Source organism: Microtus pennsylvanicus, chromosome 18 (assembly GCF_037038515.1).
Source record: "Microtus pennsylvanicus isolate mMicPen1 chromosome 18, mMicPen1.hap1, whole genome shotgun sequence".
NCBI lineage: Eukaryota > Metazoa > Chordata > Mammalia > Rodentia > Cricetidae > Microtus > Microtus pennsylvanicus.
This window is the reverse complement of record NC_134596.1, coordinates 28,786,425-28,808,736: the sequence shown is the minus strand read 5'-3', so window position 1 is coordinate 28,808,736 and position 22,312 is coordinate 28,786,425. Positions and strand designations below refer to the sequence as shown.

The 22,312-nt window shown below is 47.6% G+C and overlaps 1 protein-coding gene across 5 annotated transcripts in view; it reads left to right on the top strand.

The window, feature by feature from the left end:
• The window catches only part of Crtc3 (CREB regulated transcription coactivator 3), a 103,416-nt gene that overhangs the window by 51,513 nt on the left and 29,591 nt on the right, over nt 1-22,312 (top strand). For all 5 annotated transcript variants that reach the window (XR_012908338.1, XR_012908340.1, XR_012908339.1 and 2 more), the window contains exons 3-4: nt 10,812-10,931; nt 20,853-20,914. Coding sequence is in view for 2 of the 5 variants with exons in the window: in XM_075953059.1 (XP_075809174.1) it covers nt 10,812-10,931; nt 20,853-20,914 (182 nt within the window). In the remaining 3 variants the exon portion in view is untranslated. The remainder of the gene's footprint in view (nt 1-10,811; nt 10,932-20,852; nt 20,915-22,312) is intronic.

Below are 22,312 nucleotides of genomic sequence, written 5' to 3'. Positions count from 1 at the left end.
TGTGACTTGGTGAATCCTGAAGACCAGGACACTGTGTCTCATCATGAGCAAGAAGCCAGATGAGGCTAGTACCCTCTGCTCTTTTAAACCAAAAACAGGATGTAAGGGTTGCGGGTTTTTAACCCGGTATCTTTATTTAGAATTACCATGTGTTCTATCTAACTAAATGTTCCAGATTCTTTTATTCTTTCCAGACACACTTTTTCTTATACTTTAATACTTTTCTTTCTTTCTTTCTTTCTTTCTTTCTTTCTTTCTTTCTTTCTTTCTTTCTTTTTTTTTTTTTTTTGATTTTCCAGATAGGGTTTCTCTGTAGTTTTTGGTGCCTGTCCTGGAACTAGCTCTTGTAGACCAGGCTGGCCTCGAACTCACAGAGATCCACCTGCCTCTGCCTCCTGAGTGCTGGGATTAAAGGCGTGCGCCACCACCACCCGGTTTACTTTAATACTTCTTTTGTGAAATTAAATACTTGCTCTGTCCTCTATTAATTAATTTATTTATTCATTCATTCTAGTGCTGGGGATCAAACCCGGCATACTAGACAATTGCTCTGTTAAACAGCTAAGTATTCTTAATTTGTTCTTTAAAGACATCAGTGATGGGCCAGTGCGATGGCGCAGTGGGTAAAGGTGCTTGCTGCCAAGTTTGACATCCGAGTTCCATCCCAAGAACCCACGTGGTAGAAGGAGAAACCCTGCTCCTACAAGTTGTCTTCTGACCGCCACACTCATACTGTGGAGTGCGTGTCTGTATACATAGAAATAAATACATGTGTTTAAAAAGATGTCACTAGTAAAATAAAATAGCAGTAGATAAGAAAGAAAAACAAAGCATAAAGATATACATACTCTGTAGGGGTGAGGGGAGCTTGCTTTGTTAGCCAGCTGTGTGTACTCATTACTAGTCTCAATATCTTACAGTTTCTCCCCCCTCTGTCTGCTTGGCATTAACCTAGGACCTTGTATGAACTAGACAAGTGTTCTGCCCCGGAAGTGTATTCCCATCCGTTTTGCACTTTTTAAGTTGAGACAAGGTTTCACTAAGTTGCCCAGGCAGGCTTTGAACTCACTCTGTGGCTTAGGCAGGCCTTGAACTTTTGATTCCCTGCTCCAGCCTCCTGAGCAGCTGACATCACAGGCCTGCGCTGTTAGGCTTGCCACAGTGTCCTCCACGTTAGTATTGTCCAGACTTTGTTCTTCTTGTCTCATCTAGTCCATTCCCCTCTTAGGTTTTTTTTTTTTCCTTTTAATCTAAATTCTAGATCTCTCGAAACTCAGTGATGTGTCTCACTGAGTGTAATCACCGCGGCGAATCTGGTGTGAGTCAGAATGCAGTAGGACTGTAAGGAGGGGAGCAGAGCAGCACCCCACGACTGTCTCCTCTACCCATTCCCTGCGGAAGGTGCTTTGATCCCTTCCTAAAAGGGGCCCTAAGTCTCCATCTGACCCTCACACCCAGAGGGTGCCGTTGGCAATCCTCTGGGCATTTGCCCTCCTGGTGAGCCCATTCCTAGGTCTGGCTCCTGCTCAAGCCTAGGTTCGTCAAAAACCAGTTCTGTCTGAGGACTCTCTGACCTACAACCGAGCAGTTCCTCGCTGGGTGTGATGGCACATACCTATAGCCCCGGTACTTGAGAGCCTGAGGCTGGAGGCTGTTCAGTTTGAGGACAACCTAGAAAACACCCAACCAAACAAAAGCTCAAAGCATTTCTTCCCTCCCCAGTTCTTTCTGTGTTGAGAGAAGCCGCCTGGAGATGGGCAGGCAGACCTAGATTCCCTACACCAAGGGCTCTAGTCGCACTCAAAGTTTAGAGGAGTTACACCGAGCAAACAGTCTTGCTCACCACCAAACACATCACTCCAGACAGTTTGAAACTTCTTCTCTGGGAGCCAGAGCAGCCTGACCTGGAAACAGAGTAAAATGCCACCTGACGGCTCAGAGCCTGCGTTATCCGTGGCCACCCCCAACACCGAGGATTTGAAGTTGAAATTCTTTGTTTTATTACAGAAAATCTTAGCTGTACACAAAAGTAGGAAGAATAAAATAAAGAACTATTACCACTTTTAATAATTACCAGCATCTTACCATTGAAACTTTTTGATCACTTGTGCTAATGATAAAAAGAGTGTTGTGTCACCAGTTTGGGCGTATTGTTTGTTTATACGTTGTCTGCATATGGCACTTTCCTGTTAAACACACACACGAATAAAACGCTAAGTGGGAACAGAACTATATTCATGCCGCGAATCCCTTGGGGGACACACTCTGCTCTGGAGCCTGAGTTGTTAGAAACATTAGATAATTAACCAAACATGTTGGCACCCACTACATGGCAGGCAGGGTTAGAACTCAGTCTCCAGTCTGTTCTGCCAGGGTATCATCTGTCTCTCCTCTTTAGGCCTGAGGAGCCCTGCCAGAGACCTGGTTGCCCTTTTCCTCCTAATCTTTAGAGACTGCCCCAGCTTAGCGCAGGACCCAACACTCTGAGCATGCCTTCCATGTTGTTCTTTGTTGTGCCCTTGTACCTTGTTTTCTCTTTTGAGCCAGGGTCTTGCTGTGTATCCCCTGCTGGCCTGAAACTCACCTACTGGCTTGGCTGTCTGTGTGCTACTGTACCCCAGTCTTTATTTCTTGTTGCGCAAACCATGAGGGGCAAGCCAGTGAATAGCTTTCCTCCATGGTTTCTGCTTCAGTTCCTGCCTTGACTTCCCTCGGTGGACTGTGGTCATCCAGCATATGTAAGCCAAAATAAGCCCATTCCTCCCAAGTTGCTATAGTCGTGATGTTTTATTGCAAGAATAGGGACTCTCACAAAGACATCGTAAGAACCAAAAGAGCTTCTGGAGGTGGCTGGAACGATCTCCTGTTGGGTCCTCAAGAGAGACACAGTTCTTACTATACATGCCCTTCTGAAAAGAGAGTTCCAGCCAAGTATAAATAAACCCTGGTCATAGAGCTTGCCTTAATCCCTCCTCTTCCTCGGCTGAAGTATGCTCAGCACCAGTGGCCAGTCTTCACAGATCTACCAGAAACTGAAACTTCTTCTCTGGGAGCCAGAGCAGCCTGACCTGGAAACAGAGTAAAATGCCACCTGACGGCTCAGAGCCTGCGTTATCCGTGGCCACCCCCAACACCGAGGATTTGAAGTTGAAATTCTTTGTTTTATTACGGAAAATCTTAGCTGTACACAAAAGTAGGAAGAATAAAATAAAGAACTATTACCACTTTTAATAATTACCAAGCTAAAGCACTTCACTATGACGGGCTAGCTAAGGGGTCATTTGTAGAACTCAGTGATCTATTTCAGTGTGACTTCAGGCCCAGCAGTAACTCACCCGGCCTGTCTTACCTTCCAGCCAAACTCGCCTCCAGTCACCTTGCTTGCCCTTATCAGGGAAGCAGGAGGCAGCTGTGGGCCTGAGGACAGAGAGGCCTATAGGGCTGTTGAAGCAGTGTTTTTAGTCTCAAGAAGGAAGCACGGTTGGACCAGTAAACAGCTCTAAGGCTTTCAGCCAGCTGACCATTTGAGACCTGCCTCAAATGAGATCACAGGTGAACGTCAAGTCATAGGTGTGTATCATACATTACAGCATAGTCAAGTATCTTACCAGGCTTCACGTGGCTTACAGATCTTCAGTAGATTTACAAACATAGTAAGATTTAATCAGTGTGTGTGTGTGTGTGTGTGTGTGTGTGTGTGTGTGTGTGTGTGTGTGTGTGGTGTGTTGCTGATTATTGAATGAATGGTCCAGGGGCTAACTAATGAACTAACACACAGTGTGCGCTACCACTGAGCTACAGCTTAAGGGATATATATCTCCATCCACCCATCCCCTGGAAACAGAATCTTACTGTGTAACCCAAGCTGACTTTGAATCTATTATCCTTCTGTCTCAGTTCCCTAGCTCTGGGATTTTAGGCATATACTAATATGCCTGGGTAGAAAGAGTCCTAATAAAGAATTCATACATCAGCCAAAACTCCATTTAAAACCTCAGAAGCTGTTGGTTGTATGTAGACCACTTAGCAAAGAAGGCAATGTGATAAGGTACAGAGATCACTGAATGAGTCTCAGAGAGTCAGAATTCAAGTTGCCTGGCCGCTGGGCAGGCCACCACACACCTGTAATCCCATAGGTGGTAGAGGCAGAAGTCTTGGCTACCTAGTTTAGGGCCAGCCTGGGCTGTGTGAGAGGCTGTCTCAAAACAAACTATTTAACTAACAAAAACCGTATTTCTATCTCTGCCTTCCTGAGAACGCTCACTCCACCCCTCGGGACGTAGTCCCGCCTGTAGGAGGAAGACCCGGATTGCCCTCTTGCAGGCCTTGCTCTATTTGTCTACTGCACTCTGGTAGACCAGCAGCCCTGCCCCCCCTACCTTTGTTCCCAGGCTGCAGACTAAAGCGGCCTATGTGTGATGTAAGAGAATCTCGGGCTCCCGTCCTGTGCGCCTTGCCTCCCATCTGCTTCTGTCGTTTGATTTCTCGTTTACTGCTGGGATGGATGAAGTTGCTGCATAAATGATACTGAATCATGTTATAATTTTGGGTGACATGGAAGTTTCAGGCCAGTATGCATTTCTGGCACTAATGGTGGTTTTTATCGTTTTTGCAGTTTTACCTGTTCTTTGATCTCTGTTCATCACTGTTTATACAGCTACCGAGAGCTGCTCTAAAGATTGCATCTGTTTGAGAATATTGATTGGCCAATGCTCTGTAAAGATGCTGAGGTTTGGGCATTGTCAATCAGAATTTTCAAAAGATCTATTTATTGGCTAAATCTTGATCTCCTGTTACTTTTGAAACAGCTGCCTTTAAACTTCTGGGCTTAAGCAGTACTCCTGTCTCAGCCGCTAGAGTAGCCAGAGTTCCAGGAGCATACCACCAGGACTGGGTTATTATACATACAAACTTTCAGATGTGTGTGCATGCGTGGTGTGTGTATGTGTCTGAGTGTCTTGGTTGTGTTGAAGATCAAACTCGGGATTTCATGCATGCTAGGCAGGAACAGTTTATTTCTAAAATGTTAATAAAACTCCTTACATGCAAGAATGTCAATTGATTAGCACTGGGTGGTGATGCCACACAAAGAAACCCTGTCTTGAAAAAACAAAATAAACAAACAACCTTAAGATAAAATTTATTTTCTGTTTGCTACAGAAATAAGATATGTCTTGGTTGATCATAAATAAATCATATACTATTACATATATGTACTTTTAAAATTTATCATTTATTATTATTATTATTAATTATGTTTTTTTGAAACAGGCTTTCTGTAAGCCCTGCCTGTCCTGGAACTCACTATGTAGAAATGCTGGCCTTGAACTCATAGAGATACGCATGCCTCCCAAGGGCTGGGATTAAAGACATGTGTCATTATACCCAACTTAATTTAAGATTTGTTTTTTTTATTTTATGTGTATCAGTGTTTTGTTTTTGTAGCACATGTGTTCAGTGCCCTCCAAGGCCAGAAGAGGGCGTGGATCCTTTGTCAGCTGCCATGTGAGTGCTGGGAACTGAACCCAGGTCCTCTGGAAGAGCATCCAGTGCTCTTAACCCCAACACAGTCTCACCAGCCCCATATAGGCCTTTAATACTGATAATACTTTTAAATTAACATACAGCTCTCTAACTAAGACTTCAGCTCATTGAGTGAGGAGTCCACATATGTTTGCCAGTGAAGATGGGGAATTCTCATTAACCACGATGTAATGACAGGCCAGCAATGTTGTATACCCCTGCGAGAGCCAGTGGAAGTATGCCAGTGATGACAGTTCTGTCTACAGCAGAGGCAGCGTATTCTTCTGGTCACTAGACTGGACTAGATCTGTGGAAGGTGATGAAACCAGCTGCAACAGCTGTAGCTTTCAGAAGTGATGTGATGTGGACACCTGTCTGTCACATACATCTCACGTATATGTGATCACCTAACCACACCGAGAGCCCTAGCCAGGGCTGGGAATGCAGCTCAGAGCAGAGTGCTTGCCTGGTACCGTGGTGGTGCACATCTGCCGTCCAGCACTTGTGAGGTGAAGGCAAGAGGCCCAGGAGGTCAAAGTCATCTTCAGCCAAGGAGGTGGGCAGCCTGGGCTATAGCAGAGTCTGCTTAGAAACAACGCATGTAAGCAAACAAAAACCAAAAGCTGGGATATTCCTTCTGTGGAACCCCTCCCATCCTAGCAAATTGTTTCTTCTTTTTGTGTAATAAATCTGTGTGCATGTGCATGTGAACACACGCACAGGGGTGTGGAGAGACTGATTCCTACCCGGGATCTGGGTGTATAATATAGTGCGCCATGAGCTCTAGATTTCCTCTCTGAAATCCACAGAGGCCTGGTGCTGTAAACCTGGAGCTTGGGCTGCTGCGGAGGCTGAGGCAAGAGCCTCATAAGTTCAGAAGTCAGCCAGAGCAACAATTTAGCAAGACCCTATTACAAAGTTAAATCACACCCCCCCCTCAAACAACCAGGGCTGGGAATGCAGCTCAGTGTAGAGTGCTTGTCTAGAACTGCAGGCTCGGGGACGAGCAGGGGTGGAGAGCAGGCCAACAGTACTGCGATGTCGGAAGGGTCTGCTCTCAGTGTTAATGTGGCTGCCTGCCTTGTCGGCCACCTCATACCTGTGAGGCTGGGTCGGCTGGCTGCCCTTGTAGGTATATTTTTCAGAAAAATTTAGGAATTTACAATTCTTTACAATCCTACAAGGTAAGGAGAGCCCGAGAGCAAGGCTCTCTGCCTGTGGACATTTAGTTCCGACAGTAGGTTGAGCAGCTTCCAATATCCAGATAGCCCCTTTCCTCATAGCTCGCCCATGGAAACAATGGAAGAAGTGGCCTTAGCTATCCTCTGGCCACCTGAGTGTTAGCCTCAGCCCACTCCCTACCTCTGGACCCTCAGCCCTCTCCCTACCTCTGGAGCCTCAGCCCTCTCCCTACCTCTGGACCCCCAGCCCTCTCCCTACCTCTGGACCCTCAACCCTCTCCCTACCTCTGGACCCCCAGCCCTCTCCCTACCTCTGGACCCCCAGCCCTCTCCCTACCTCTGGAGCCTCAGCCCTCTCCCTACCTCTGGACCCTCAGCCCTCTCCCTACCTCTGGACCCCCAGCCCACTCCCTACCTCTGGACCCTCAGCCCACTCCCTACCTCTGGACCCCCAGCCCTCTCCTTACCTCTGGACCCTCATCCCTCTCCCTACCTCTGGACCCCCAGCCCTCTCCCTACCTCTGGACCCCCAGCCCTCTCCCTACCTCTGGAGCCTCAGCCCTGTCCCTACCTCTGGACCCTCAGCCCTCTCCCTACCTCTGGACCCTCAGCCCTCTCCCTACCTCTGGACCCCCAGCCCTCTCCCTACCTCTGGACCCCCAGCCCTCTCCCTACCTCTGGACCCTCAGCCCTCTCCCTACCTCTGGACCCCCAGCCCTCTCCCTAACTCTGGAGCCTCAGCCCTCTCCCTACCTCTGGACCCCCAGCCCTCTCCCTACCTCTGGACCCTCAGCCCTCTCCCTACCTCTGGACCCCCAGCCCTCTCCCTACCTCTGGACCCCCAGCCCTCTCCCTACCTCTGGACCCTCAGCCCTCTCCCTACCTCTGGAGCCTCAGCCCTCTCCCTACCTCTGGACCTCCAGCCCACTCCCTACCTCTGGACCCTCAGCCCTCTCCCTACCTCTGGACCCCCAGCCCTCTCCCTACCTCTGGACCCCCAGCCCTCTCCCTACCTCTGGACCCCCAGCCCTCTCCCTACCTCTGGACCCCCAGCCCTCTCCCTACCTCTGGACCCCCAGCCCTCTCCCTACCTCTGGACCCCCAGCCCTCTCCCTACCTCTGGACCCCCAGCCCTCTCCCTACCTCTGGACCCCCAGCCCTCTCCCTAACTCTGGAGCTCTGTGGAATCTTGTTTATTGGGTCAGGCTCTACTCTGAGTCTGCCCTCCTGCAGACTGGTGACTTAGGCCCAGAATCTTTCTTATCTTTTGGGTCGCTACCCAGACATATTTCTCTGTGCTCTGCCTCAGCAATCAGGTCATCCTGTTCATCATGATGTGAACTTGCGCTTTCAGGCCATTGGTGTTGTTTTGGTTGCCACCAACAACTCTGTGCTCTCCCTCCCTCTGCTCTCCAGTGCTGGGGGCCACTTGACCAGCGCTGGCTCCAGACTCTGAGGTTACTTGGCCAGCCGTCCCTGTATTGTTTCAGAATAAAACTGAGTTATCCCAAACAAACAAAAAGCCATGGAAATACAACTGAATTTGGGTTTCTCCCACGATGAGTTCTTGGAATTGTTAGAAATTCTTTCAGATGACTTTTCCTCCTCTGTTGCCCATGCTGTGCTGGCAACATGCTCATCGGAGTTGAATGCTCCGCACTGTACCCCAGAGAGCTTTAGATACAGGCACTGAGGCCTCCGAGTCTCGGATTCTGAATCATTAGAGTTCTCCTCAGCGCTGAGCTGAGGCCCTCCCAGAAGTCTCTAGGCAGCGGTCTGGGCAGTCTTCTGGCTTTCTGCCTCCTGCTCTCCTCAGCACAGGCCTCCCTGCCATCACTACCACAGCAGAAGGGTTTGCTGCAGGAACAGCCAACCCAACCCTGGGCGCTCAGCAGACATCCACTTTTCACTTGGGTTACCAGTCAGGACCTGTAGGGCACCCACAGAAGCGCTCCTCCTGTGTCTTTCTGCAGTCCAGGCAGAAGGAAGATGCTTTACTTCTCACAGCAGAAAGAGAAGGGTGTGAGGGTTTGTTTGGACAGGATACACATCCGTTTGCTCCTAAGTCATTAACCACTGCCTCCTCAAGTCGCCTTGTCCCCGCTCGTGCATTCTAGGCCCCCGTTAGGTCTTAGAGGTGGTGCAGCGTGAGCAACAGGTGCCTCCCTGAAGTCTGGGTCTGTCGAAGGCGGTGTAAGGCGGCTTCCCGTGCTGGAGAAGACACTAACCGTGAGGGGATCTGTAGGGTGACCTTGAATATGATGTCGCCCACTCACATCTGCCCTCCCTGCTCATGCCCAGATACAGCTGGGACAGGGCAGTCCGCACATACGAGATCTCACTTTATTTTATTTTTGCCTTAATTTTATTCCTTTTATTTATTGGCTTGTTTATTCCTGTGTGCTATGGCATGTGTGTAGCAGTTAGAGGACTCTTCATGGGAGTCATTTTTCTCTTTTCACCATGTGGGTCCTGGGAGGATCAAACTCAGGCATAAGGCTTGCTGGCAAGTACAAATTTGTTATTGTTGTTTTGTTTTTCTTTTCTTTTTTAAAAATAATTTATCTTTATTTTGTATACATACATTGGTGTTTTGCCTGCATGTCTGTATGTATGTATGTATGACAGTGTTGTATCCCCTGCAACTGGAGTTACTCACAGTTGTGAACTGCCATATGGGTGCTGGGAATTGAACCCAGGTCCTCCAGAAAAGCAGCCAGTGCCCTTAACCTCTGAGCCATCTCTCTAGCTCCTGTTGTTTTGTTTTTCAAGCCAGGCCTCTGTGTAGTCCTGGCTGTCCTGGAACTCACAGAGATCCACCTGTCTCTACCTCCAAGTACTGAGATTAAAGGCGTGCGCCACCACCTCCCATCCTCATTTCATATTCTTAACAAGCCTAACTGGAAACTGTCATTCCTACCTTACTGGTAAGGAAGCCAGAGTAACTTGTTAGCAAGTGGAAGATGTCGCGGTGTCTCCAAATCACAGTTTTTGAACTGTAGTGTAGATGGCTGGCTTTATGAGTGTTAGAAATGAAGTTCTGTGTGATTTCTGAATTAGTACAGCAAGGTTGTATATTGTGAAATAATGTTAAGTACAAAAACTAGATCTCAAAATTATGTTGACTTTCAGCCAGGCGATAGTAGTGGTGCACGCCTTTAATCCCAGAAGGGAAGCGGATCTCTGTGAGTTTGAGGCCAGTTTGGTCTACAGAGTGAGTTCCAGGACAGGCTCCAAAGCTACACAGAGAAACCCTGTCTCAAAAACAGCAGCAAAAACAACAACAACAAAATGTTGCACCACGATGTAAAAGTTATACACAAGTAAGCTTGAAAAGCAAAGGAAAAATCAAGTACTTTCTAGGGCAGCAGAGCTTAATTTTTATTTGTTTGTTTGTTTGTTTGTTTGAGATAGGGTTTCACACTGTAGCCTAGGTTCGTCTTGAACTTGTGATTCTTCTGCCTCTGCCCCCTCTAATTCTGGGGTTACAGGTGTATGCCATCCAGCTCAATATTGCATTTTTAAGTGTGTGTGTATGTACGCATACATACGTGTGTGTGTGTGTGTGTGTGTGCGCGCGCGCGCGCGCATGCATGCAGAGGCACTCGTGCGTGCCCATGCATATGGGTGTGCATTGTGTGGAGCTTGTGTAGAGGCCAGAGGACAACCTGGCAGAAACGGTTCTTTCCTTTCACCTCTGTGGGGTCTGGGTTGAACCCAGGTTCGGGCTTGCGAGGCAGCACCTTTACCCACTGAGCCATCTTGCTGGCCCAGTAAAAACATTTTAAGATAGAATTGTAGCTCTCAGAAGGCAAGAAGAGACTGAGAGAGCTTGAAACCATAGATCCCTGGTTCTTCCTTTCCTAACTGTGACAATTTTTATGAATAATCTGTCTGCGTCCACATTATCACATTAAAGACTATTTTTGAAATAGTCTGTAATTATGTAGAAACAGAGCCACATGCAATATGTTATTTACCTTGACACAAAGCACCAGCATGCAATAGTAAAATTAGAAACTCGGCTTTTCATCTTAATCAGTTGCTCTTGAGGGTGAGTGGCAATTTCATGGTTAGAGGCCAAACGTTCTTCCTTTCTCTCTGCAGCCGACATTTCATCCAGCTGATAACGTTCGCGGAACCCGCCACCATGGGCTGGTGGAGAGGCCAGCCCGGAACCGCTTCCACCCCCTTCACCGAAGGTCTGGGGAGAAGCCAGGGAGACAAATATCCTTTTTCACTGTCTGAGGAGAGTGTGAGTTCTGAAATGCCTGAGAAGCGAGCGCTCGGGATTTATCTCGCTGTAGCTCCATCTGATCTCCTGAGAGGAAGCAGTAAAAGTAACTGAGCTCAAAGCTATCGACATTTCTGCAGCCAGATTGGGCAAGATCATGGTAGGTGCTTATGAAAACACCGGGAATGTTCTGTTGAATGAGACAGCAGAACATAAACTTGTAATCCAGGCATGCAGACATCCTCAGCATTGTCTTCAGAAACCAGCAGAGTTAAGCTTGACTTGATGGGATCAATTTAGAGAGATTTAGTCTATCTATCAAAAAAATGGGCAAATTGATGTTTGTATGATTGTTGACCTGATGACCTGCTTTTAGAATTTAAAGGAGAAATCTCATAAGATTGTCTGTTTATATAGTTTCAAACTCAGTAAATGATAAGTAAAATATAAACTTGGTATGTAGGAAAAAATTTTTTCTTTTAATTTATGTGCACTGGTGTTTTGCCTACATGTATGTCTGTCTGAGGGTGTCAGATCCTGGAACTGGAGTTACAGTTGTGAGCCAGTTTGTGGGTGCTGGGAATTGAACCTGGCTCCTGGAAGAGCAACAGTCTCCTAACCTGAGCCATCTCTCCAGCCTGGCTCCTGGAAGAGCAACAGTCTCCTAACCTGAGCCATCTCTCCAGCCTGGCTCCTGGAAGAGCAACAGTCTCCTAACCACTGAGCCATCTCTCCAGCCTGGCTCCTGGAAGAGCAACAGTCTCCTAACCACTGAGCCATCTCTCCAGCCTGGCTCCTCTGGAAGAGCAACCAGTCTCCTAACCACTGAGCCATCTCTCCAGCCTGGCTCCTGGAAGAGCAACAGTCTCCTAACCACTGAGCCATCTCTCCAGCCTGGCTCCTGGAAGAGCAACAGTCTCCTAACCACTGAGCCATCTCTCCAGCCTGGCTCCTGGAAGAGCAACAGTCTCCTAACCACTGAGCCATCTCTCCAGCCTGGCTCCTGGAAGAGCAACAGTCTCCTAACCTGAGCCATCTCTCCAGCGGCATTTAGGAAAATTCTTTAACAGTGATGTGATACCAAACTCTGTTGCTAAGGAATAAAGAAAGGGGCCAGTGGATTCATCTGGCAGTTTGATTTAAGCGGTAGGCCTTAGGAGTGGGACAGGCTGGGTGGCATTGTGGGCCCCACGGTGCTGAAGGTTGGGGGCAGACAGAGCTGAACTGGATGCTGCAGAGAGGGAGAGACAGAGCATGCCAGGGCCTCTTCTCACTTGCTCTTCTCAGCCCAGGCACAGGCTGAGGAAGGAGCAGATAGGCGTGGCGAATCTCCCTGCAGAGAGCTGATTCCTGGCAGTGATGGTAGAGTTGGCTTCACAAGCTTAGAAACCAGGAAGTGGGGGAGGGCACTTCTGTTTACTGAGCACCTACCCAGCCAGGCACTGTGCTGGGCAGTTTATATGTCATTTAGTCCCCAGAAGTCAATGGGTCATTGATTTTTTTCTTTTAACCCTCATTTTCCCACGAGAAAGCTAGAAGTCAGAGTAACTTGCCTAGGATTCCACTGCTGTGACTCATATAGCCCAGGCTAGTCCACATGGTGGTGAGGAGAACCACATGCTAGAGAAGACTCCTAGTCTCCTATTGCAGGGACTCACAGAGGAAGTATCACCTTTTCTTACCTTCAATGCCCCTTGCGTTTTACTCCATTGAGAAGCGAGTCCTGAGTCCTCCCAGCTCCTCTCCAGACACTGAATGTGATCCACAAGGTGCAGTGACTTCTAGTTTTGTCTGTTATATGGCTGCTGTCAGGGAAAAGGAAAGTGACAGACGATCCTGAGAATTCCTTTCTGGAATGTGCAGTGGCTTCACGCAGAGTGCAGAAGGTAAAAGGGAGACACAGTTTATCTAACTAGCACCTGTGAGTGTGGCACGGCACACCAAGCAATTGTCCAAACTGCCTGGAATTCTCTAGCAAAAGGCCAAATGTTTCTGCCTGATTTAACAACACATGGGTGGGAGAGTATAGCTCAGGGGTAGAGTATTCGCCTAACATTCTCAGGGGTTAGGGTTCAAGACAAGTTTTCTTCCTGCTAGTGTGGCTCGGTGGCAGAGAACCTGGCTTATGTAAAGCAAGCCCTGGATTCAATTCTCAGCATGAGAGAGGGGAGGAGGGGAGGAAGGAAAGAGGGGTAAAAAGAAGGAAAAGAGTGGGCGGTGGAAGAGATTGAGGACGGGGATTAGGTAAGAAGTAGGGTGTGGTAGGTCCATTCATTAAACATATAGTCGTGGAGACCCTTCCCTGGCCCAGGCGGTGTCTTGAGCACTGAGGACAAAGTGATGAATGAGATATCCCTGTATTCTTGAGTTTTACAGTCTTCTGGGAGATGACAGACAGCTAAGCAGCAAATAATAATAAGGAAAGTAACTTCAGATAGTATCTTCATTACTTTTCTGTTGCTGTAATAAGACACCATGACCAAGGCAACTCATTAAAGAGTTTATTGGGGGCCTAGAGTTTCAGAGAGTTAGAGTCTGTGACCATCTTGGTGGGGAGCATGGCAGCAAGCAGGCTGGCAGGCACGGTGCTGGAGCAGTAGCCGAGAGCTCACTTCTTGAGACAGAGAGCTAACTGGAAATATCTTTTGAAATCTCAAAGCCCACCCCCAATAACACCTCCAACAAGGCCCCAACTTCTAATCCTTCTCGAACAGCTCCACCACCCGGGGACCAAGTAGTCAAACATAGGAGCCTGTGGAGGCCGTTCTCATCCAGACCACCGCAGATGGCAGTGGTTAGAGAGTAGCAGCTTCCAGAGTCATGCTCTGGCAAAGGGAGCGGACCGTATACAGTTCCAGAAGGGGCTGCTCTGCATGTCCAGGGAAGCTGTCTCTCTTCAGGGGATGCATCCCAGAGGGTAGCCTGACTCTGAGTCAGCAAAGCCAGCCAGCTCGCAAGGGAAAGGAAAACCCAAGTGAATATACAGAGACTGTTGTTGAGCTGTTTCTCCATGGTCGTCTCCTAAGCCCCTAATTTGGATTCTGGGCCTGAACATCTGATGTAGAGAAGCTCATTGGCCTAGGGGTATCCACTAATGGACTATTGTGTCATGTTTGAGGCGTCAAAAAACTGGGAACATCAAGTGAGAAATAGGATGGATGATTTTACATCTCAGGTGGTAAACTTACTCTGAATTCGGAGGGAGACACCCGAGGCCTTCTTTGCTTTCCTGGCCAGCATTCTGTTGGCTGTGAAGTAACTCACTTTACCCTGTGCCTTTCATTTTTGTCTATAATACCAGTCTAGTTTTTAAAAATTATCTTTTATGTATATGGATGTTTGGCTGTGTGTATGTCTATGCACCACGTATGTGCCTGGTGCCTATGGAAGCCGGAAGAAGTGGGATTTCCTGGATGTGTAGTTGCAGGCGGTTGTGAGCCACCATGTGGTTGCTCAAAACCAAACTCAGGTTCTCTGAAAGATCAGTCAGTGTTCTGAACCTCGGAGCCCTCTCTCCAGTCCCCAAGTTTTACCATTTTAAATGCCAGAAAATGGTTTGAATCTTTGTTGAAACAAACAGAAAAAAAAATAAGATGTATTCAGAATTCTTTTATTATAGTTGTTTCTTAGCATGGGTATTGTTTTAGGGTGGGCAGTCTGCTAACAAGGGTTTGGTCCAGGGCTACAATGGCCACAGATAAAATGAGCATTGTTCAGCAAATACTCCAGCTTCCTCCCCGAGTGGGCAGCCACAGCCCACGGGGCTCAGACCCAGGAACCTCCTTCTAGATTAGGCATGCATGGCTGCCACAAGGCCAGGGCATCGCCACAGCGGGACTCTGTCAACCCCTGCCACTGCAGGCAAAGGAGAGGCACCTCAGAGGCCTAGAAAATACACCTTTTGCAGCAGCCCGTGCTGCAGCGCTCCACCCACCCGGGCCTCACGGTGGTGGTAGACTTGCCCTATCCCAAACACCATTCTGCTGAGCTTCTGGACCATTTTCTGATCTCTAGGGAAGATGTTAGAAAACCCCTTCTCAGAGAGGCGCATTGTTGTGGAAGGAAGAAAACGGTATTTAGAAAGCTCCCCAGCAGAGCTGAGACCCTGGCCTGAGCAGACCTGAATCACATGCTTGAGAACCTGATAGGAACCACCCCTCTGCAGCAGGCCTTGGCTTATCTAGTCACAACAGGACGGAAATTTTAGAACATGGGACATTGTTCTTTGAGAGTCATAGCCTGTCAAGTCTAAGAAACACTGTACCCCCACCCCCACCCCACACCTGCTCTTGGAGTCTCATGGTACATATAGGGTTCTGAGACACTCTGGAGTTAATAAATGTCTATCTTTATGGATTTTCAAAACCTGGTGACCTCCAAAACCCAACCCTTCCCTAACAGTCCTGTCAGAAGGCAGAGAGACAGACACTGGTCCTTAGAGTTCTAAGGTAGAGCAATCCTAACCTAACCCTCACCTAACAATCCTGTCAGAAGGCAGAGAGACAGACACTGGTCCTTAGAGTTCTAAGGTGGAGCAATCCTAACCTAACCCTCACCTAACAGTCCTGTCAGAAGGCAGAGAGACAGACACTGGTCCTTAGAGTTCTAAGGTAGAGCAATCCTAACCTAACCCTCACCTAACAGTCCTGTCAGAAGGCAGAGAGACAGACACTGGTCCTTAGAGTTCTAAGGTGGAGCAATCCTAACCTAACCCTCCCTAACAGTCCTGTCAGAAGGCAGAGAGACAGACACTGGTCCTTAGAGTTCTAAGGTGGAGCAATCCTAACCTAACCCTCACCTAACAGTCCTGTCAGAAGGCAGAGAGACAGACACTGGTCCTTAGAGTTCTAAGGTAGAGCAATCCTAACCTAACCCTCACCTAACAGTCCTGTCAGAAGGCAGAGAGACAGACACTGGTCCTTAGAGTTCTAAGGTGGAGCAATCCTAACCTAACCCTCCCTAACAGTCCTGTCAGAAGGCAGAGAGACAGACACTGGTCCTTAGAGTTCTAAGGTGGAGCAATCCTAACTTGCTAGTGTCGCCTGCAGCCTGTTTCCCTCTCGCGTGTACAGAGACTTAGAAAGATCTCATACATGTCTTTTCACATTTGACTTGAGGGCTGGCAAGGTGGTTCAGCAGCTAAAGGGGCTTGACATACATACTTAGCAACCTGAGTTCCACCCCCAGAGCCCATGCAAAGATGGATAGAGAATTTACTCCATTTAGTTGACCAGTGTGCCTTGACATTGGTGCCTCCGTCATGCACATACACATATGGACTAATAAGTTAAACTTTTTCTACCTGATGTGTTCTTTTTATTGGGGCATGTTTGGGCTGAACACGGCGTGTTACAAATGCAGTTCCAGTGCCAGGAAGCCGAGGTAGGAGGATGATTGCAGCTCAAGGTCAGCCTGGCCATACAGTGAACTCAGGGCCAGTCTGAATGAGACCTTGTCTTAGGAAGGGAGGACAGAGAAAGAAAAGGAAACAGAAATCAGGGGATGGGAAAATAGAACAGCCATAAAGATACAGCCTAGACGGCGGGAAGGACCCAAACAGTGTCCCTCTTAGACGGAAGAACCCAAACAGTGTCCTCTTAGACAACAGGAAGGACCCAAACAGTTTCCCTCTTAGACGGAGAGCCCGGCTTCTCCACTGTCCATGCTCAGCACCTCCCTCCCTGAGTCCCTGCAGTCAGCAGGGGTAAACTGAGCCCAATCCATCCACAGGGCCATGCGTCTTGGATTTTTAATTGTCTACTGACTGGGATGAGATAGAAGGAAAGGAGAGAGTCCCATCTTCTAGCTTCTTTTACCTCAGCCTAGTTACGTGAAGATGGGCCAGGGTTTACTACATTTTCATGTTCTAAGTGCTTATTAGGCAGCTTAAAATGCAAGCTCACTGTGCCCTAGCACGCTCCACACGCTACCTGTGTGCAGTGCTTTGTGATGGGACTTGATTTGTTTTGATCAGGATCTCCCTATGTATCCCTGGCTGTCCTGGAACTCACTGTGTAGACCAGGCTGGCCTTGAACTCACAGAGATCTGCTTGTCTCTGCCTCCCAAGTGCTGAGACTTGGACTCAATGGTTTTAAGGGTGGCAATGTACTTGAAAACCATGCTAGACATCTGCTTTATGAACTGAACTTCTGTAAGCAGAGGTTCATCAAGTCTTTGAGAAGAAAGAAAGGCAGATGAACACAGGCTGTGGAACTCAGTCTCCTCCTTACAGGCTTCGCCAGCTCAGACACTGATAGACTCAGGTTTTCTCTCTTTCAGGGATCTACCCTGAACTTCACAGACAGTGAGCCCAGGCAGGTTGAAGAAAGGCGTCTCTGGACTATGTCTCTGTCTCATTGTGTTGGCTCAGAGTCAGATTAAGAAATAAGATAGTGAGAAATCAAAGAAAACAAGTTTCTGGAGGACAAACCTAGCGGTCATAGTGCTTTTCTTGGCAAAGGAAATCATTAAGATCCCATTAATAGCCACATTTCTATAACTCCATATGTTGTACTCACTTTAGATGTCCAGCCTGACTCATGGCAGGGCTCCACTCCGTTAAGACCCCCATTTCCTGCTGAGCCCAATCAGGTGGTGCTTTGCTTTACTCTAGGCTCCATCTTCTTCCAAGAACACCCCAAGTGCATGTTTCCCCTTTTCTGGGGCCCATGGTGCCAGTTCATCACTTCCCAGGAGGCAGTAGAGAGGTGCAGTCTGAAGCTTTGGAGTCAGTGAGTGGTAGGTTGCCACGCCAGCTGTGGGATTATGGATCTCTCGGCTCGTCTAGGACTGAGCCTCTGACTCTTTGGCTGTAAAATGGTAATCATGTCATCTGCCTCCTAAGACTTTTAAGATTATAGGGGAGCTGCTGGGCGGTGATAGTGCATGCCTTTTAATCCCAGTACTTGGGAGGCAGAGGATGGATCTCTGAGTTTGAAGTCAGCCTGATCTATAGAGCAAATTCCAAGAAAGCTAGGACTACACAGAGAACCTTCCTTCCCCCTCTCCCTCCCTCTCTCCCTCCCTCCCTCCCTCCTTGCCCCCTCTCTTGCGTGCGCACGCGCGCGCACACACACACATACAAGGACTACAGAGGAGCATGAACTTGATTAACACAAGCCTGGAACACAGTAGGTGCTTGTTACTTCCATTTTCCTATTTCTGGTATCATAATGTATACCTTGTATATATTCTATACTATTTCTCCCTCAAATATAAGAAATAAAGATTTGGAATCAAAAGCAGTATTGGTGTGCATTTGACCCAATCAGTGACATAAGAGACAAAAAGTGGGTTTGGTGATGGTGGTGAGACGTGAACCAGGTCTGTGAGGAGGCTGTATCACCAAAGAGGCCAGGAGAGGGACCTGGCGCTAGCAAAGGCATAGGCAGAAGAGTAAACTTGTGGTAGTGGAGGCAAGAGAAGCCCAGGGCCCTGCAGCCACAGTGTGGGTCACACAGTTAGCTGTGACATTACAGCTAGAGCACCTTCCAGCAAGAGCCAGTGGTGAGCGGTGGTTTGTAAGGATTTCTTTTTAGTAGTTTTAATTACGTGAGGGTGTGGGGTGCATAAGTACAGATTCCTGAGGAGGCTGGAGACTCTGGAGCCCTTGGATCTGGAAGTGCAGGTAGTTGTGAGCTGCCCGTGCTTAGCTCCTTAGTCATTTCTCCAACCCCCTTTTAAATTAATTAATTGTTTCTTTCTTTTTTTTTTTTTTTTTTTTGGACTGGCCTGAAAATTACTATACCATGAATTCCATGCTAGTCTTTTCTTTCTTTCCTTTTGAGTTTTTGAGACAGGGTTTCTCTGTGTAACAGCCCTGGCAGTCATGGAACTAGCTCTTGGAGACCAGGCTGGCCTCACAGAAATCTGTCTGCTTTCCCGAGTGCTGGGATTAAAGATGTGTGCCACCACCGCCCAGCCCTCACCAGGCTAGTCTTGAACTCACAAGACTGCCTCTGCTTCCCAGAGTGCATGTGCTACCACATCCAGTGCTTTGATTTTTTTAAGTAGGAGAATAATATTATTTAAAATATCTGAGTGCAATTCACAAATCAACACTAACGGCCCTGCTATACTCAGTGTGTATAGTAAATACCCCATTTGTCTTTCTGAGTCTTTGGAATGGGTCTTTAGATGTGTTAGACCCAATAAGCAACACAGAACCAAGAAAACAACAGCTTTTACACCTGGAATTTACATCCACTTCAAGTCCAATATAGTTCTCTTTTGATTTAGAAATAGCAAGAACTCGCCTTAATTTGGAAAAGAATTTTTTATATGTACCTATGTGTATATATACCTACATGCATACATACACACACATATAATCTCAGCACTCATAAGGCTGAAATGGAAGGATTGCTTTGATTCTGAGGCTAGCCTGGGCTACTTAGTAAGAGCTTGCCTCAAAAACAAACAAACAAAGCCTCCCAAAAACAAACTCAAAAAGGAAGTTCACCCCCCAGCACTGGGGATTGAGCCCAGGGGCTCATACATGCCAGACAAGGGCTCTCCCACCAAGCTGTCTCCCCATGACTTCTTGTTCTTACTTTGTTTGAGAGAGGGTCTCACTAAGTTGCGAACTCTGATCTCAGACTTGGTGTTCCTGCTACAGCCTCCTGAGGAAAAAGGACGTATATTGACTTCTGTGACTGGAAACCCAAGGGGTATGGCCAGGAAGCCATATGATATCATTAAGACTATCCCTGTGGTATTGACTTCTTGCATAGACAGGCATTCTGGACTCAGATGCCTCATTCCCACCTGGAAGTACTCTCCTTGGTCCTGTTTGTGTCCCTGGCCTCTTCGAGATCCAGTTACTCTCTGCAGAATGAGAAACCTTGACAAAAACTAGCTGGGCCTGAGTCCATCCATCCAGAGAAAGGGAGACCTGCATAGGGTGACCTTACCAGTGTTTGTAATGCAAATAATGGAAACAAACATTGGGCAGGACACACACAGACATGACAGGGTGGGGAGAGAAGGTTCAGTGGGCAGAGTACTTAACCATGCAAACTTGGGAACCCGAGTTTGAGCCCCAGAACCCATGTGAAAAAGCAGGACGTGGTGGCACCCACTTATAATCAGAGCGCTGGGCAGGCAGAGACAGGCAGATCCCTGGGGCTGACTGGCCAGTCAGTGAGCTACAAGCCAAGGAGAGGCCGTCTCAGCAAACAGGGAGCAGGGCATGATGGTACAAGCCTTTTTTTTTTTTTGGTTTTTCGACACAGGCTTTCTCTGTGGCTTTGGAGCCTATCCTGGAACTAGCTCTGTAGACCAGGCTGGTCTCGAACTCCCAGAGATCCGCCTGCCTCTGCCTCCCGAGTGCTGGGATTAAAGGCGTCCGCCACCATCACCCGGCTTGGTGCAAGCCTTTTATCTCAGCTCTGGGAGGCAGAGGCAGCACTGCACAGCCAGCTTGGTCTACATAGAGAATTCCAGAACAGCCAGCACTCGATAGGGAGACCCTGTCTCTCTCTCTCCCTCTCTCTCTCTCTGTCTCTCTCTCTGTCTCTGTCTCTCTCTCTGTCTCTCTCTCTCTCTGTCTCTGTCTCTCTCTCTCTCTGTCTCTCTCTCTCTGTCTCTCTCTCTCTCTCACACACACACACACACACAATGAAACGACAGCAACAACAAACCAAGGTCGATGGCTTCTGAGGATGACTTCTGACCTCCGCAGACACACATCTGCACAGTTCACTCATAACACATATGCACTTACACGACACAGCCCACGCAAGCCCGGTGAGGACATGGTTCGAGAACAGATCACAGAACTGGTGAGAATGTGGAGGGGCGTGCCCCATTAAGTGGGGGGGGGGGACAACTCAGCGGCCGAACCTCCAGTTTCAGTTTCTTAATTCTGCTTCAACTCCCCATAAATTTTGTTTTCCTTTATTAAAAACTCTACTTTGATGGGAATACTTTTGCAGCCAGTTATCCTTCGCAGGCCCTGGATGAGAGCTGGCCAAGGTAAGAGAGCTAAACAGAAGTGTTGTGTTTTGTTTTGTTTTATAGGAGTATTTTAGCAGATAGGAGAGAACCTCTTTTTAAGGTGGTTTAACCATCTTGAATGTTGTTTTAGACTTATTTATATATTATTTAAGTTTCTGGCTTTTTTTTTATTTGAGTCAGGGTCTCTTGTAGCTCAGGCTAGCCTCAAACTTGTGATATAGTCAAGGAGGGCCTTGAACTCCTGATCCTCCTGCCTCTGCCTTTCCAAATGGAATCAGAGACAAGTTCCACCATGATATTTTTTGGAGTGGGGGAAGGGTGGGACGACAGCATCTCTCTATGTAGTCCATGCTATTCTGGAGCTCGCTATGTAGACCAGGCTAGTATTCACAGCAATACTACTGCTTGTGCCCCAAGTACCTGGCCTAGCTAGAAATTTTAACATCACATTTTGTTTTATCTTCTAAAGTTTAAGTCTTGAGCTGGGCATGGTGGTACATGCCTGCAATCCCAGCACTTAGGTGTCTGCAGAATCACAAGTTTGAGGCTAGTCTAAGTGACATAGTGAACTCCAGGGAGCCCAGGGGATGAAATGAGTCCCTATCTGAGATGACAACAACATCAAAAAAATCTCAGCCTTCCCATATATAATTCTGAGCTTGTAAGAAAATATAGAATAAAAATTACTTAAGCAAATCTAGATTCAAATAGAAATACACTGGGAAAACATTTACCAACAAAATGTCTAACTTGATAGTCTTAGGAGAGACATGAAAAAATAAATTCCTTCTCTGGCGTTTCTTAGTCAGTTACTGAAGGGGATGAAAGACTCCTAAACTGAGAATGTATTTGGTCTAGCGCCTGTGAATATGTTTTGTATCTGGTGTAATGATGACCCATTAGACAGTCACAGAAAGAGGACTGACTGCCTCTGCTGTGTGTGAGGCATTAGTTCACACCTCCACATCAGACTTTTGTATCACCAGGAGTGATGGCCCATAGCTGTAATCCCAGAACTTGGGTAGCTGAAGCAGGAGGATTGCTGTAAATTCAAGGTCAGCCTCAGATACAGAGTGAGACCCTGTCCCAGAAAACAAGATGCCGGGCGGTGGTGGCACACGCCATTAACCCCAGCACTCGGGAGGCAGAGGCAGGCAGCATCTCTGTGATTTCGAGTTCAGCCTGGCTTACAAATTGAGTTCCAGGACAGGCTCCATAGCTACTGAGAAACCTTGTCTCAAAAAACCAGAAGAAGGAAGGAAGGAAGGAAGGAAAGAAGGAAGGAAGGAAGGAAGGAATCTTTTTTTAAAAAAAAAAAGAGAAGACATTTAAAAAGAGAGAGAGAGAGCGAGAATTCTCTGAATGTCAACTCTCAATCTTTCCCTCATCAATTCTTTGGGCAAATACTGACTGAGC